Below are 18,443 nucleotides of genomic sequence, written 5' to 3' on the forward strand. Positions count from 1 at the left end.
AAATTCTAGTTTAGAGTTGTACATTACTGGGAGAGCAGATTAAGTTATACAGAAGACATAAAAAGTAGAAGTTTCTGCTTTGTGTGTATGAGGTTAAAAGTTAAGTAAGGGTAGTAACACATGAGGAACAGAGTATGAATGAACAGAGATGATAGTAGAAGTAAGGGATTATTGAAGAGATAAAGTGATGAAAAGGAGATAAATAGGGAATAGATTTTGCATGAGATATAAAAGAATTTTATACAGAGATATGACGGAGGTTAATGTGACAGATATTCTATGAGGTATAAGAGAATATTACAGTGTGAGATAGCAGATAGAACCCCCTGCACCCTTCCACACTCCCCACATATTTAATATTCTACCTCTAAAATCTCTGAGCCTTAGAGTTGAGGAAAAGTTCAACAATCACAAATTAGTCCTACAAATATATGCAAGTAACTGACTATGTTGCCATCTCTTATTCTCATTCCAACAAAGTCACATTGATCAAACCCATGTACCCCATCCTTAGCTGCTGCCAACATCCATGAGAACTGCAAAATGATTTCAGGCACACTGTGGTTTCAAATTCAGTTTTCATCTGAACATGCTGCAGCTGTGTATAACAAGGCACATTCAAACAGATAGAAATTATTCTTCATTTTTAATGCGGATTCTCAAAGATTATTACACAGCCCTGTGATACTTGGAATGGGCAGAAACAGTATGAAGTAGTTATGGTTCAAAATTTGTGATCACAAGTCTCAGGAAAAGAAAAGAAAGTATTTATAGACTTATACAGCAAAGGTAGACCAAGTGGTGCAAGACAGGGACTATAGTTTGAAAAATGTTTAAACAGCCGTGTCACAGAAAAACTGAAATATAACACTAACTGATATTAGTATACCTAGATCTCAACTGCTTCTTTTGTTCACACAACTCTAAACAGTTTTCTCAATTGTGCTAAAATTCAATATATTGCACATAAAGGCATTTAAGCCTTTTACAGATTATAGATAGCATTTAAGGAGTCGGATCTTTATTGGTTCAACATCCCAAACAAACAATTGGCGATGTTGTACTTGAGGGCCTCACCAGATGCGCAGTAGCAAGCCGCACCCAAAACCCACCCCCGTGATACGTCATTCATGAATATGCATTTCCTCCGCATGTACAACAAAATGTAAGGAAAACAAGCACACTGACATGTAATATGACAATAAATACAACAGTAAACTGTTACCAACATCAGTAATTGACAGGTTTTATTGCACCATAACCAGCAAAGAAACGAAACCATCAAACGTTAGCAGCAAAACACATTTCATCAGGCTTTTTACTGTCCAAACAAATGAAACCAAAAAAGATTCAGCAAAATCAAATGTTAGCAGAAAAACATGTCATCAGGCTTTTTACTGTGCGAGAGGCGTGGTTATGACCATTGACTAAGGTCAACTGTTTTAACACTAGGAAAGTGTACGTGTTATGGGCGTTATTTGTCATTTTTTGCACGTTTGTAAATTCCTGAATTATAGAGCATGCTGTTAAAATTTCGGGTTTTATGATTAAATAGACTGAATGACTAAAGTGAGATTTGCAAGACTGCTTACATTTAATTTACGTTAATATTCTCATATCATGTATGCACGAGCAAATTACATATGCAGACCAGGTTGTCACTCAATTAGCGACATGCCCACTTCTGCGCGAAACAAACTGGTGAGGCCTTCAAGTACAATATCACCAAACATTTTAGGAGCTTTTTAAGCCAGTTAAAACTTCAGTCCCCTCCCATATGAATTGGATAATCTGTCAGATCAAACCTCAGAAGTGGGTCCTATATATGCAGTAGGAATGCAGAGGGGTGGGTGAAGACAGACTGACAGATAACTTGGAACATCTAAAAGGCTGGAAAATAAGAGACTTGCTGAGTCAAATTGCTGTTTTTTTGCCATCCTTAGACGTTTAGGCCAACTATAGTTATCAAAGTCTGCATAGGATTTGTAAAGTTCTCCAACATGGTTTAGACCAAGTTAACAACAAGTGCAAGGACAATGGCTTCAAATTAAATTTCAAGATGTTTAGTATAATTCATTTGGTAAACAAAAACAAAACATTTTCCCTTACCACACGGGTAATATATATATCTTCCATTCTGATGCTGTCATATGGAATCTAGGCACTCTTGTTGATAATTCCTTATCTTTTGACATCTTGGCTCTGCCATAGTTCAGAAAGCCTTCTAACCCATTTAATTTCCAAAATTGTCTCTTTAGATCCAAAGAAATCTTAATTCTCCATTAATTTGTACCTTATCATATCCATTACCGAATAGACTACTCCTTTTGGCATGTGTTTATCTAAACAAATCACTCAATTTGAGTGACATCACAGATTTCGAACTAAAAAGATCAGTGGCAAAAAAATTGCAGTCATTAGGACAGACCAAAACCTCTCGCTCGATCTCTTTTTACGGTTTCTTGTACATTACATCAAGATTTGTATCTAACCTTTCAAGCCATGAAAGATCCAACTCTGTCCTTCAATTCCTTCATAGAACAAATGGTTTCTCCTATACCCAGTTAAAGGAAATAAACCTTCACAAACACACAAATATGCCAGACTGACATTACAGATTCATATTTCAAAGTATCCTGCACCTCTTGAACAATTTTGCACTAAATGTCAATTAATATGCCTTCCAGATATCACTGGAAACAAGATGGGCAGCCTTAAATTCTGCCCTGGTCTACACCTTGCATTCCCCTCCTTAAAGCTGAATGGAACTTTAGAATATGGATTATTGGCTAAGATTGGAATGCTCTGCAGACTGATTGCCTCGTATCTACATATCAACTAAGTTAATGTTTTCAGGTTCTGAAGAGGTCCCATATAAATATAAAAATCTTGTTTTTATTTACTTTTTTTTTTGCCGAAGGTAGAACCATCATCTTTTTGACACTACTCCATGAATGAACCTTCCCAATGAAATTAAACAGGACATCTTGCTGCAATAACAGCATTTTCCTAATACTACTTTAAGTAACAACACTGTGTCCAGAGTTGATAGCAATGTGCATTTACATATGTAAAAAAAAAAAAGGAAAGAATGTTTTGAATAAAAACAGAAAGAAACTTGCAGACAAAAATAAATATTACTATGACACTCTATTGTCAAGTTTGGTTCACAGAGAGCGAGCGAGAGAGACAGAAAAGCCATCGTAACAGAGCAGTCAGTAGAAAAATGGAAAAATATTCGATTCTCCACAGTGATGCCAGCTGTTTCCCAACATCCTGACTTTTCCACAATCCCAAACCTCCTTTTCCTGATGTGTACATTTTATTTGCTGGCTGCATAGTAATGTATTTTCAAGATCAACCTTTCAGCACTATTTAAATGACCTGCTCAGCTCCATAAAAGGCAAACTGAGAATGAAGGAATCAATCCTACGATTACCGGAAAAAGCTTGACTGCAACTCACAGTTTTAAATTAACCCCATGCATTAACCTGTCAGAAAAGTTAAACTGTAAGATAAGAAATCTGAAAAAGATGCTTAATACTCTGATATCAGCAGTGGAACACCTCTAGCAACAGTATCAGACTTAATCTGATGTGAATTACACAGTTTGAAATGGTCAAATACTGTATATCAGAATCTCTGAAAAGTCTCTATAAACACACAAATACAAGCTGCAACCTACCCCTGCTATCAAGCATGCATGACTGTTTTAGCAGATTAATCTGCAGCAGCTACAACAGGTAACAAGACCAACAAATGAAAAAAATAATGAACACAAAATTCATGGTGCATTTATTGCAGTACTAAAAATAAAAAAAATCTATTATCTGACGAACCATCTTAAGTACTGCAGACAGAGTCACAGTCTGAGTAACTTCCAATATGCAAGAAAACAAAACTTGTACTGTGACCAGCTAGAGACAGAAACCTAAGACCATTATGATGATGCACAGACTACTGTCCCTTATGTAGCACTTTTCTGAAAGCCACACATTCTAATTACGCTTAGTTACTTCTTTACTATGCATCTACTCATGCTTAACAGCTATTATAAACAGAATGGAATAAAACGCCACAAACAACTGCAGCAAGACGTAATAATGACTGCATCTGTGACACCATGTTTAACAGGGGAACTACACACATGCCTGGAAACAGTTTATTGCACAAAGGCAAACCAAAACCTCAAAAGGACATCAAACATTATCTCAGAAATTGTTCATCATTCTGTAAGACATATGGAAAGCACAGTTTACTATCGATTAATAATCAAGATCAGGGTCCAGATTTTCCAGTGACATCTGAAAGGCAAGTTACAAGTTTTCTGGCTTCTGTGACCTAGGATTTGTGACTGCTCATAATGTAATTTCAAGTATGTAAAGACAGATGAGACTGCAGGCAGCAGTATATTGAAAACTAATTGAAAAATGCACTTCTCCAGAAGCAGTAGAACACACTGCTCTCTAAATGCATCTCAAAGCTCAGGAGTTTGAACAGAAATTTTTGATGCTGTCACTCTCAATCTATTGCATGGCTGACAGGCAATCAAACCCTTATGTCTGCCTGGCAGCTCATTTTGCTGGCAGGTGGCAAACAATTAGACACACCAATTTGTGTCTCCTGATGACATTAAAGCATGAAACAAAGTTGTATGCAGCACCCAGTGATTTGTGTGAAAGCATTTCAAAAATAATACTCTTTGCCGTGGCAACTCATTTCAGGCTGCCACCTCCCATTATGGCTTTGAGCAGTGAAGACGACAGGCTTGGGTTACGTGTGGCGAAGGGCCACTTCTGTTCAATCCGTCGTCAGCACCCCAGAGACCTGAATCCCCTCCTTTCATCAATATCACCTCATCATTCACATTCTACAGTGCACTAGCTCTGCATATATTACATATGCAAGGCTCCCTTTTCTGCCGTAGTCAGAAACAGCTTAAAAGATGCAGCATGGTTCCACTTTTAACTTAAATTTTAGGATTACGAATAAAAAGAAAAACAATTATGGAAAGTAAGTGTCCATTTTAGGATGCTTTGACAGCTTTAAGAAAAGCAATACAACGTATATTGCAACTAAATATATTTAATTCACTTAATTAAATGCAGAAATTAATATGAAAACACTGGTCCTTGTCAAAGTAAAAACATTAACGCCACACTACTGTGCCATTATAAAAGTAAATGCCATACAATAAATGCTACAGTAACAAGGTATCTGGAAATCTGGAGCAATGTGAAAAAATAATTCTATACTAGGGCAAAAGTAGTCATTATGTCGCAGATTTGAGGTTCATCATAAACAGCAGATGGAGAAAACATATCTCTGAAGTCATAATGACAGCGTTGGTAGAAAAACATTGATTAGACATAATCAAAGATGTTACACTTTCAAATGATTGTGTTCCTGGGTAAATGGTGTGCTTTTTATTTTTGCGGCAGAATACTATACTGTACACAGCAATATAACAGTAAACGGATGATAAATACCTGTCAAATGAGTGAAACTGCATAGGAAGAATACTCTGGGTTTCCCTCTTCAAAGCAGGATCTGGATAGGGAACAGGTTCTGGCCCTAGATCTACAATTTCAACAGGGGCTGCCACCAAGCTTTTAAGAATTTCTTTCACATTAATGCCTTTGCTTTGGTTTAAGTTTGACAGGGATGAAGCTGGTTTCAGTACTTCACTTGGACATTCAGTTAAACTTTCTTCTGACTTTTTAACCTCCGAGGACAAGGTAGATAGTAATTCGCTCATGGCATCTGGGCCTGGGCTGGCATCCAGGTCAGCTCCATTCATGATTGTGGACACTTGTTCTTCACCAATCCCAGAATCAGTGTGGGGAAGTGAGCTCTCCAAAGGAATATCGTCAACTGGTATTGCTACATCTTTTTCTTTATTTGATTCTGAAAATAATGTAGGGGTCTCTGTAACACATGAAAAATGTATATTGAGATTTCTGCAGTTATACACACATGCACAATAAATATGCTTATTACACAACTATACAAAGCAAACATGTTCTCTATGCAATGGTTTTACTAACTTCAAGAACTCTAATTAATAATGGCTGCACAGCACATTAAGTGATATGGTCTCCCTTCACATCTGCAGTATCTAACCACAACTTGAGACTGTCCAGTTCTGCAAAAGAGATGCACAACTGCAAAACAGGTTGCAACAGCAACAGAGAGAGGGAATCCAAGTCAAGAGGCTGTATAATTACAAGGCATACAGGCAGACCACAGCACTCCTCACTATGAATTTCTTTTTTAATGAAAGCTTTCTAGAGATATTGGCAGTCTAGCAGTTGGCACAGAGGATTAAGGCTATGACCTGATAATGTGCTACTTCCTGGATTGAAGGGTTCATTTTCCTCAGCATTTCTTTGACAACTGTGTGACCTTGAGCAAGTCATACAACCACCAGACAGTGCTCGGAGGAAATTGGAAATTTGGGCTAGGCACATTAACGCTTTTCTGAAATGCACACAAAGTAACTAATTATGCACTACAAATGATGAGTGACACTTATCAGCAATAACATTACCAGCTTTGTGTAAGTTTTGGTGGCCCCATTACCAGCTTTGTGTAAGTTTTGGTGGCCCCATTCCATTTCTAACAGTTCTCAGCAGACAGCACTGTATACATTACTAAAGAAAGAGCAGTGACATATGGCACAGCTGGTGAATTTGCAGGTGTATGCTGGGTTAATGACCACTGCACCCCTTATAAACCTAGCTGTACAACCCAAATATGACCCACAAATTTGATTTATAAAAGGGGTGATTTCCAGATTGCCTCCGCCCATCACAGATATAGACACCAAACCAGAGGTGAATTTCCAATTACCCATCTATTATTTCAAGTTGCACTTAAATAGGGACAGGGAGGAACTCTGCTTCATATGGATAGGGAGCCTGTTCCAGAGAACAGGAATTCTCTGAGAAACATCTCTCTCTCTCTCTCCAATGTGTCCTATTTATGTTGAAAGCAAAAATGTTTTTTTTTTTAATCTAGTGGTTCTGATGCTTTTTTTTTGTGTGTGCATAAGCAAACGGTTCATCAAAACATGGTCAAGAAATACCTTGTACACCAGGCAAAGATCACCTCTTAGTAGTCTGCATGATACAGAGTAAATAATCGGAGGTTTAAGATGATCAGCATAAGACACTGTTTACTCCCGGTTTTCTTTTTGTAAGGAACTGTTGTAGACATTCCAGTTGCTTTGTGTGATGGGTCGGGTACATACCAAAGGGGGCAATATACTCTATGATGAGTCTGATAAGGACTGAGTACAATGGTATGATGACCTCTCAGGAGGATTTTCTTACTACCTTGCACACATGTTATTCGAAGGCTAAGTTACTATCTACATCAGTTTCCAGATCCCTGACTAGTGAAATCAACCTTTAGGGTTGTTTTATTGTTGGCGTGGTTACCTGGGGTGGACGACTTCTCAAATGTACTATAACGCATTTCTTGTATTAAGTTTTAAGCCATGGCTTTGGTACCAAGTGTTTGCGTTAGTTCTTCCTGAAGGGTGTTCTCATCTTGAGAGGATTCAATGACTGCTCCCAGTTTACAATAATCTGCAAATTTGGTTAGCTGCATGTCTTGACACTGGCTTTGCCATCCGAGAAGTAGATGCCAATGAGGAGTGGGCCTAGCACAAAACACTGGGGTACTCCACTGGTGCCCAGCCTCTTTGTGGAGGTGGCTTAATGAAATCTAACCTCCTGGGCCCTATCAGTGTTCCAGCTAGCTATCCAGTATGTTATAAAGGGGTTTATACCTACTTCTGTAAGTAAGTTCACTGACAATGTCTCAGTGGGGTATTGTTTCAAATGCTTTACATATATATAGGTAGGCAATATTCATCAATTATACCCTTTATCCATTGCCGTAGTGAACTTTTCATAGAAGTCCACCAGATTCAGTAAGCATGACCTTCCTTTGACAAAGCTACACTGGGATGGATCCAGTGTCTGGAGGTTTCCTATGTCCTTGTAATAATTTCCATTTTAGGACTTCCAAAATGGCTGCACAATGATCAACAGAATAACTTCACTTCTCCCAGTGTGAAAATAGAAACTGAGAAAAAAAGTGTGCCATTGAATTTTTTTTTTTTGATAAAATTTACTGGCTAGTAAATACACTGACAGGATGCTAGGAAAGAATAAATTTGGAAAACCTGAAAAAAAATGAACCAGAAAAGGTGAAGCAAAAAAACTACCTGTGAAGGATTCGAGAGCTGCTCAGCAAAACGAGTTCAAGCTTCCGCTCTGGTTCAAAAGATGGCTTCCAGTAATTTAGAGGAACAAATAAATCAAATGTACTAAGAGGTGATTTATGAGACATTGAAAGAATATATACATTCAAATAAAAAAATGGCTAGAACAAATAGATGATTTAACTATCCATTCTGTTGAACTGATAAAAACTGCAAAAATCAGAGGATGACCTGAAGAAAAGGCTGGCTGAATATGAGATTTCTCAATAAGAACTGTTAAAAAATAGAGTTAGAAGACAGAACGTGCACAGAAAACCTGAGATTTTCTTCTGTACCAGAGAAACTGGAAGTAACAGACTGCATTAATTTTACAAAAACACAAATAAGCAAATAGACTGCTACTACACAGCAAAATTTAACTGAAAAGGTACATCGAGTGTATGCTCCAAAACCTGACCTTGAGAAAGCAGCCAAGACCTATATTAGTAAAGATGCAATCATACCACCAGAAAGACTTGATCCTGACAAAACTGTAGCAAAAGGGCAAAGTATTAAAAATCAGAGACAGCAGACTACAGAAAACTATTATTCACTGTACCCAGGTAGAGAAAATGCAAATTTATTCAGGTAATCGGGGAATGTTGAGAAGCAGGTGTGAGATTCAAGCTGCTGTATCTAGCTGTCTTCAAAGTGTTTTTTTTTTCCTGGAAGATTAAAGTCATTTTTTGACACAGAAAAGGCTATGGAGGAAATAAAAAGTTTATCCAACAAAATGTGAACCAGCAGGCAGAAGGGGACTCTGCTTCTCATTCTACTGATGGCAAGCTTCACAAGAACTTAGAGAGTCATATTTGTGAAATATGGTTTTGCAAGAAAAACACTGGACTTTTGCTGACTTTGTTAAATTTGACAGCAAGACTGTAAAGCGTATATTCCACTTTATATCATTAATGTTTAGGAGAACACTAAAAGGGGGAAACTTAGTCTAAGTAAAACAATTTTTGTTCTTAGAATTTCTATAAAATATTTCAGGATATAAACTGCATGTAATATAATTAGGGGTATTTTAAATGTGAGGGGAGTCTTTCAGTGACTGCTGCATGTGTTAAAAAGATATTAAAGCAAACAAGTACTTTTTTAGATGCAAGAAATATAGATTTTATGGTACAACGAGAAGGAAGGCTGGACAAGAGCAAGCTAATATTCATATGCTGTGTTCTTGGGTTGCTGAGGTGGGGTGGGGTGTAAAAGTTTACTGATTATATTAATATGTAGAGTTAGGATATTTTCTCTCTATTTTATACGGGTGAATGTCTAGATTACCATCTTTGGCTTAAGCTGTAAACATGTTTCTCTAAGAGTGGATGCTTTAAAACTAAGACAAAATCATGAAAGCCATGAAAATATTAATCTTACAACTGCAAATATATTACCTTCTTGGTTTTCCACTGGCAAATGTTCAGTGAGTAAAGATGAGCAGGGGCAGCTGTGCATTCCTTTTTGAGTGAAATTTACAGACTCATTGCTGAGTACATTTCCATAAAGACAATCTGTCTGCAAGTGCAAGCAGTTAATCTTGAGAATTCTAAATACTCTGCAGAGGGAAATGCAAAATCTAATGGTATAATGGTGAGTAGTTCAGTGAAAAACACAAGTATGAAATTATGGAAAGTGAACAAGAGGTAACAACCTCCCTAGCAGCCTTAATACTTTTATTGCACTTAACAGTGTAAAATTTTGTTTTATTTAAAGATAGCTGCTGCACTTTCTTAGGGCTGAAAGATAATGTTTCCTGAAAGCATACAAGCTGCTTAAAGAGCACACAGCAATCAGTTTAAGTGGGAGCACATGTTGTAGCTTGAGCTTTAACACAGGTACCCTTAATTTTAGATCAGATAATGCCTGTAGTTGCAGCAATCAATCTGGGACAATTGTTCCCTTCTGGAGGGTTAAACTTCATATTTTGAAGATATACATAATTCTGTGCATTTGCTCCAAGTTAACAGGGGTTGGGCATGTTTTGTATTTATTTTTTGTTTGAGGGTTTTCATTAAAACAAAGTCTGAAAAATGTGGCATAGGTTTTAATGGAGATGAGAAGAAATAAGAAGACAAAAGATAAGCCTAACAAACATTGTGTATGTAACTCAAAAGTTGGGAATACACATTCAAAAAACACTGTTGTGTATAATAGATGGGAATAATAACTTTTTATCAGGATGGCTGTGCTGCACATATTATATTGGAATATGAATGGCTTTTCAGGTATAAACAAAAAGGAAAGAGTATTAAATTATATTAAGAAATTCAGAGTGTGAATAACAATGCTGTAGGAGACGCATTTGAATTTGATAAAGAGGGGATTTCAAAATGGATATTCAGCAGAATACCAGGGACAGAAGAAAAGTGGCATAATTATGCTGACTGCTAGAGGGGTCAAAAAGTGATAGATGAGGGAAGAAAAAGACAAAAATCATAGATTTTTGATAGTAAGGTGATACCGGCAAAGGAGGAGGATTACAATGACATTTATTTATATTCCACCAAAAAATGCTATTATGGAGCTTAAGAAAATTTTGGGAGAAATAATCTGCTTTCAGCAAGGATCATTTCTTCTAGCTGGAATTTGATTTGCAAGAGTGAGGATGTATCAGGAGGACCTAGAAGGGACAATATAACGAGAGGGTGGATTTCTGAAGAAATTTACAAAAATATTTGGTATGGAAGATGTGAATTTGGTTTTGGAACTTGGACAGAATTTACATATTACTCCCCAAGGTACAATAACTGGACTAGACAGGATAGAAATTATCCTTCACAGGAATGTGTGTATTTAATTGAAAGCTTTGATACACATCCGATAACTATTTCTGATCATGGACCAATAAAAAATAATATAAAATGTACGGTAATTAAGTAAAATAAGACAATGGCACTTTCTCGCCTACCTGTTAAAAAGAGAAGAATTTAAGGAATGGGTAGTGGAAATTATTCAAGAGCCGTTAGGGAAGATATTTTCAGCTAGTGACTGGGATAAAATGAAACTGGAGTTTTAACAGGGTCAATATAAAATAGAAAGAGATATGCTTAAGTAGTAATAGAAATTACTTAGAGGGGCTAACAAAGGTTAATGTATTGTAGAATAAGGAGAATCTCCCAGAACAAGAGGGGGAACAAATGCAGAGAACTAGAGAGAAAATAAGGGATTATCTGGATAATATGCATGAGTTTAGAAAGATTGTCGTTAAGCAACTACTTATGATAACTCCAGAGCACAAAAATTGTTAGCACAACGATTTAGGCAACTGAACACAAAGAGCTCTCGCCAAACTTGGGGAACCCATACCAAGAAAAATAACCTGAGATCCTGTACAGGTTTTGGAGCTATTCTGGAAATTTTATGAAAATTTGTATAAAGCAATGTGGAAATCAAGAAACAGTACAATTGGAAACACTTTTGGTAGATTAATTATGCCAAAGTTAGAGGTAGACAAGGCTCAACAACTAACTGGTAAGTCAGGAGGTAATGAGATAAACACAGTGATATATAATTAATCTTCAGGAAAGTCTCCAGGAACAGATGGTGTTCCTCTGGTGGAAATTTGGAAATTAGGAGGGAAAAAAATTGTTAAAGATCTAGAAGATATTGTTTAACAATATTTTAAAAGGGGAGGAAGCATTAACATCCTGGAAGAAATCTGTGGTGGCTGTGTTACTTAAAGATGGCAAAGACCCTTCAGACCCAGCTTCATATAGACCCATTTCAATGTAAACAAAATGTTTATGTCAATATTTACTAAAAGAATGTCAAAAGTGTTACCAAAATTGAAAGATGTGGATCAGTGTGGTTTTGTGGAGGGGGAGGCAAATATTTGACAACATTAACAGAACAGTGATAATCCAGACGGAAGTAGAATGTAAGAAAATACCTCTGTTATTGGTGGGTTTTGATGCAGAGAAAGCATCTGACAGACTATGCTAGGATTTTATGAGTAGGGCACTGGAAAAATATGCATTCCCTGATACAAAAATAAAGTTAATTGGAAGGACATATGAAGGACTGGAAGCAAGAATTAAAAGTCAGAGGGTTCCTCTCAGATAAGCTGATTTTGAACAGAGGAACCATAGGTTCATAGGTAGGTACTAGGCTATCGGCACAAGGGCCTACGTAAGCCTAGCCAACAAGGTTCCCTGGCTTACGCCACCCAAGAAAGTTATTTTCCTATGCCACTGTCGAGCAGAGACACAGAAGTGATCCCCGGGGTGTATTTCCCATTTCCCATCCACTCATCAAGATTTTTCCTGAATAGTGCTAATGAAGAACTTTGCTTGACATAGATGGGTAGCCTGTTCCAGAGTATGGGAAGTCTCTGGGATAGGAATCTATCCCTCCAGCATGTCCAGTTTATTGTGGTGACAAGGTTTAGGTCCCTAGAGCGTGTAGCTCGGAGGGATTGGGATTTCTTTAGGTGTAGCATGTCCAACAGCTCTGGGTCTGACACAGCTTTATATGTTAGGCAGAGATCACCTCGGAGTAGGCAATATGCTACGGAGTAAAGCTGGAGTTTTTTGAGATGATCAGTATAGGGCATTTGTTTGAGTCCAGTAATCCTCTTTATGAGGTACGTCTGTGGCCTTTCCAGCTGCTGCAGATGTCTTGTGAGGTACATTCCAAAAGGGGCGTTGTACTATATAATGGGTCTAATGAGTGTCAAGTAGAGGGGAACGATGACCTCTTTTTTCCTGGATGAGAACCCTTTTATGATGAGGTGTGCCACGTAGAAGGACTTCCTGACTACTGTGGCGATGTGACTATCAAAGGAGAGACTACTGTCCACCTGGGTCCCAAGATCTCTTATCACGCATTCGGTGTTAAGTAGATTGCTGCCTATGTGGTAGTTCATGGGTACAGAGTTTTTTACCAAAGGGGATGACACTGCACTTTTTGGCATTGAGTTTGAGGCCATGGCTCTGACACCAGGCATCTGTCTCAGAGAGGGCCTTCTGTAGGATGTTCACATCATTTGGGGACTTGACTATGGCTCCTAGTTTGCAGTCATCTGCGAACTTAGTTAGCCAGAGGCCTTCTGTGTTAGCCTGTACTTCAGAGAAGTAGATACCAAACAGGAGCGGTCTCAGGACGGAACCCTGTGGTACTCCATTTGTCACTGGTTTCAGGTCAGATTTGCAGTCTGCAACTTTTACAGTCTGGGTTCTGTCAGTGAGCCAATTGGCAACCCATCTTGTGACGTAGGGATTTATGTCTAGTTTATTGAGTTTAGCTATAATTCCAGAATGGGGGATGGTGTCGAAAGCCTTGGCGAGGTCAAGATAGGCTGTGTGAACCACCTTACCCTCATCTACGGCTTTGGTGACTGCCTCAAAGAAGTCGATCAGCTTCAGGAGGCATGATCTGCCTTTCACAAACCCGAACTAGGTGGGATCCAGAGTTTGGAGATTACCAATGTCTTTGTTTATGAGTTCCATGATGATACATTCCATGGCCTTGCAGACCAGGCTCGTCAGGCTAACAGGTCTATAGTTCCTGGGATCAGTGGTGGCTCCCCCTTTGTGGAGTGGGATAACTGTTGCTGTGCGCCATTCAGTGGGCACAAAGCCTGATGTGAGGCTATTATTGAACATGGTGCTTAAGTGAGGAGCCAGTTCATTCTGATGTTCATGTAAAACGCAGCCTGGGATGTTGTCCAGTCCCAATGGATGCTGTGTTTTTGGCTTTAGAGAGTGCAGCTTTCACCTGCGTAGTTGTGATTACAGACAGGGGTGTCCTCTTTCCCCCTTTATTTGCTTTAATTTTAGAGCCAATGACAAGGAAAATAAGACTCACAGAAATACAACAATAAAATTGGTATAGCAATCAAGAAAAGTTGTACTTATTTGCAGATGATATTATTACTTATGAAGATAAAAAGGTTATATACTTACCATAACGTTCCATCTGTGTTATCCATTTTCATTCCTCCTCGACTGATGGGTTTGGATCAGAAGCGTCAGATCCAACTCGGCTGCAGTAAAAGCTCATGGCAACCCAGAACTCTTGAGCTTCTCCCTTACCCACAACCCATCCTCCCCATTACCTGAGATCTTGTTTGCAAGCAATAAAGAAATACGTACTCTTACAACTTTATACATATATGCATATAAATCCGAGAGAGAGGCAATGCCACATCTGGAGCTGGTAATATTCAAAAGATGTAACAAAACTGTTATATCCCCACAGTCTTCTAGAATAAGCCTAAAAAAGGGTGGGGCGGTTGGTGGGTGGGGAGTCAAGGAGGAATGAAAATGGACAACACAGATGGAATGTTATAAGTACATAACTTCTTTATCTCATGTTGTCAATTTTCATTTTGTCCTCAACTGATGGGATAGTCCCCAGCTACTTAAAACCCTGGGTGGATTCAAGGAAGGATATTTCTGAGCACCACTGAGCCAAAAGATGCCCTACCTCTGGACACCACATCCAGCTTATAATGACAAATAAAGTCGTGAGGGGATGCCCAAGTTGCTGTTCCAACAAATATCATCCAAGGAAGTTCTTGAGTGGAAACTGAGGAGGTAGCTACAGCTATGTTTGAATGAGCGCGTATTTTATATGGCAAAGTCATACCGATATACAGTCAGTAAGCCATTTAGCTAAGGTGACTTCAGATACAGCTCAACCCAATTTCAAATCAGCAAAGCATAAAAAACAATTGATCAGTTGCTCTTATATCTTTTGTCCTATGAAGATAGAAAAGTAATTGTCTATGCACATCTAACAAATGTAACAAGTATTCTCCTTTATTGGAATAGTTTAGCAAGACAACTGGTAGATTGATGCACTGATTAATGTTGACATATGATACTACCTTGGACAAAAAGGATGCATTAGTTTGTAAGGACAGTCTATCCTTATGGAAAATGAGATACTGAGGTTTCACTGACAATCCCTGAATTTCCAAAATTCATCTGGCATAAGTGATGGCAACTAAAAATAGGGTCTTCCAAGACAAAAATTTAAGGTCACAATCATGGGCAGACTCAAAGGGTGGAAGAATCAAGCCCATTGTCACGCGAGATCTTTAAAATGGTGTTTAAGAATTGTGTCAAGCAAAAAAGCTTTACATAGTTTATGAGAGGCTAGTGAACAGCCATCAAACCCAATGTAGAAATTAGAAATTGCTGCCAACTGAGCTTCCACTGTTGAACTGGCCCCTTGGTTGAAAAGCAGTGTGAAGAGAACAGGAGAAGTAGGGCAGTGGATGTTTAACACATGCCAGCATAGCCAGCTGGAGTTTTGTAAAGAATTATTATGTCATTTGTATATCAAACTTATTTGTACAGGTGCTTGTGTTAAAAATGTACCAACAGTGGGTCCTACTGGAAAGAAAAGAAATACACCTGTATGCCACACTGCACTATAACTATTGAAATGAATACATTGTAACAGAGGATACTGGAAGAGAAGAGGTTAATCTCAGTCCAGCTAACTTTGAAAAACAGTCTGAAATTAAATTACCTGGTTTAGGCCAAAACAATTGTATCTTACAGTTCTGAATGCAGCCAGAGACAAAACGTCTGTGAAAACCAGGACTAAGAATCCTACTGTATTGTCCTTAGGGGTGAACTAATTGCTACCCTGGAAGGGTGGAAGTTTTGAAATGGTTTTATAGCTTCCAGATGCTATAACACATATTAGCAAAGCTCTATGGGTGTGTATGGTAATAAATATGTGATAGAGTTGGGTTCGGTTCAGTTTCTAGTAAACAGGGTTGTGTGGGAACCAGTCAGATGACCAGATGTATGTGATGCCATTCTGTAATCCAGCACTAAAATGATGTTTTAATACTAGATGAGATAGAAGTCTCAAAGCACTGTTTTGGAACTAACAAGACCAATCACCCACTTCATCTTCCCTTGCTTTAGAAAGTAACCAGGGAATGGTAGTTCTTTAGATCAGTCAGGAAAATATAGTGAGATTAGTTAAGTATTGTTTTTCTGTATCTTTGTGAATTTATCCACCTATTTTTAATATTTAATGTGAGTGAAACTCTGTTGTTTATTGTGAATATTTAGTATTTTCATTTTTTTTATTAATTATTAAATATATTTAAACTTTTCAGTGTGGCTGGTCTTTTATAGAATATTTTAAGCATTGACAGTACTTATATGTATTAGGTGACACTGTGGCCACTCCTGAAAGCCTTGCTGCTTTGGTCAAACACTACCATTTGTAGTAGCATTAATTTTACTCAGTATAATTGGGTACCCTTGTAAGAGCCTTAAAGTAGCTGGCTGGTGGCAATGAGTCTACCTTATATTCTGGGGAGGGGGGCATAGCTGGTAGATCTGTGACAGCCTTTCCCAGATGTGTGTGTGTATGTGAAAATCAAATCTTAAAGAGTGTGCGTGTCAGCTACTTGGAGTAGGGACACAGGGCACTGATTTCACAGAGAGGGTGGTGGAGGACTTGGCTTGGAACTCAAATCTACAGCTATGACGGTGGAGAGTTTTATTTGGGGGCCTGGACAGAGATGGAGGGAAACCCAGTCCCAAGACTGAGTTTGTTCCCTGTATGTTCTTAAAGGAAATTATGGTTGGTGCAGACAGCTGCATCTGGAAATACTGTGTCTATTTTTGTTACAAGTGAATGTCCCTCACTGGTGTCAGTTGTGAGGATTGAGGACCCTTGATTACTGGCTCAGAGGAAGGATATCACAGTATCAGCAGAAGATGAAGACAGCAAGACACAAGAACACCTTACGGCTAAAGTGAAGCAAACTCATGGCACAAAGTGCAAATGATGCTTCAGATGGCAGAACCAGAAATGTCAAATCCTGACATCTGTCAGGTATAGTGAATCTGCTTATGAACCTCTAACAGCCTATTAGCAGAACAATAAACAAAACCTTGTCTACGTAACTCATATTTTCTGAAACTAGGTTCAACTCATCACAACCAAAAACAACTGCTTGGATCTTTCCAAGTCCTTGCTTTTGTGCAGCATGTGAATGGCAAAGTCTGCAATTCAGCTGAGACCTCTGGACCTGTGAAGCAGATTCCTTAACTCATGACTGTGTGGCTTTTCTCTAATTGCTCTTCTTTTTTTCCAAATCTCAAAAAACATATCGCTTGACTATCTGAAATGCCCGTGGCTTTTCTGACCCTAGTCATGACTGCAAAGGGTCTATGAAGTGTAAGTTCACTCACCTGGTTAAACAGTTCTGTGTACATCTAGCTTATACAATAGGGCTTCCTACATATCTTCTTACACAGGAAATTAACAAGAAGGAAGAGACTAAGTTGCTGCAAAAAGACTTGATACTGTGAAAGAGAACAGATCTGTTATACCAGACAGAATGTAGTATTAACTTATTAAATGCTCTTTACAGACAGCCACTTAACATGTTTAATTCAACAAAGCAGAATGGTTCATATCTATTCACTGTTCAGGTTTTGTGCTGGTCTAAGAACTAAAGAGTAATGTCAACCTTCAGCACTGTAAACCTCTCACCTTGACTGACAAATTCACAGCTAGACTGCTGTAGCCATGAATATGACAAAATCAGGTAGCCCAACACCTTGTTTTCATAAAACAGGTAAGCATTTTATTTTTTGACTGACTGGCTATTTCTTCTGCATCACATGTATATCATGTACATCAAAGAAAAAACAAAACTCCTGTCATTGACCGTTAGTGCATGGCAAAAGAAAGTTAAGTACTTAGGATTAAGTTAGACCCGGATGCCCAGGTCCATCCTCCTTAACTAACAGAATTAAAGCCACAGGCTTTTAGTCAGCTCAGCATCTGAAGCTTTCCCAGGGAACAAGCCCTTCCACTTTTAACCATAAAGCCAAAAAGCCTCCAACCTCTTGTCAAGTGCTAAGGTCGACTGAAAATGAAGGTTATTCTATACCAAGGTCTGTTACTATGGTGGCTAAGGAATGTATGTGAGTTGACAGACAAACCTGCTCATTGGCTAAGGAATGTATGTGAGTTGACAGACAAACCTGCTCATTCACATCTAACATTATGGTTAAGTACACAACTTTTGCCTCTGACATGAGAAGATCTAGCCTCGTCAATCAACAGGGCAGAATCCCATGCTTAATCTCCTGAATGGTCATCCTCATAAGAATAAATCCTAAATAACTGTAGCCCTGAAGGGAGACCTAGATCTGGTAATCATATCCAGCTTATAATGTCTTGT

The 18,443-nt window shown here is 38.3% G+C and overlaps 1 protein-coding gene across 1 annotated transcript in view; it reads right to left on the minus strand.

Annotated features, from left to right (window-relative positions):
- Window positions 1-18,443, minus strand: part of NBEA (neurobeachin) — a 4,581,458-nt gene that overhangs the window by 2,603,751 nt on the left and 1,959,264 nt on the right. Inside the window, exon 33 of the mRNA XM_044072852.1 lies at window positions 5,387-5,928. Within this exon, the coding sequence (XP_043928787.1) occupies window positions 5,387-5,928 (542 nt within the window). The remainder of the gene's footprint in view (window positions 1-5,386; window positions 5,929-18,443) is intronic.

This window comes from Protopterus annectens, chromosome 5.part1 (assembly GCF_019279795.1).
Source record: "Protopterus annectens isolate FY-2018-M chromosome 5.part1, PAN1.0, whole genome shotgun sequence".
Classification (NCBI taxonomy): Eukaryota; Metazoa; Chordata; order Ceratodontiformes; family Protopteridae; genus Protopterus; species Protopterus annectens.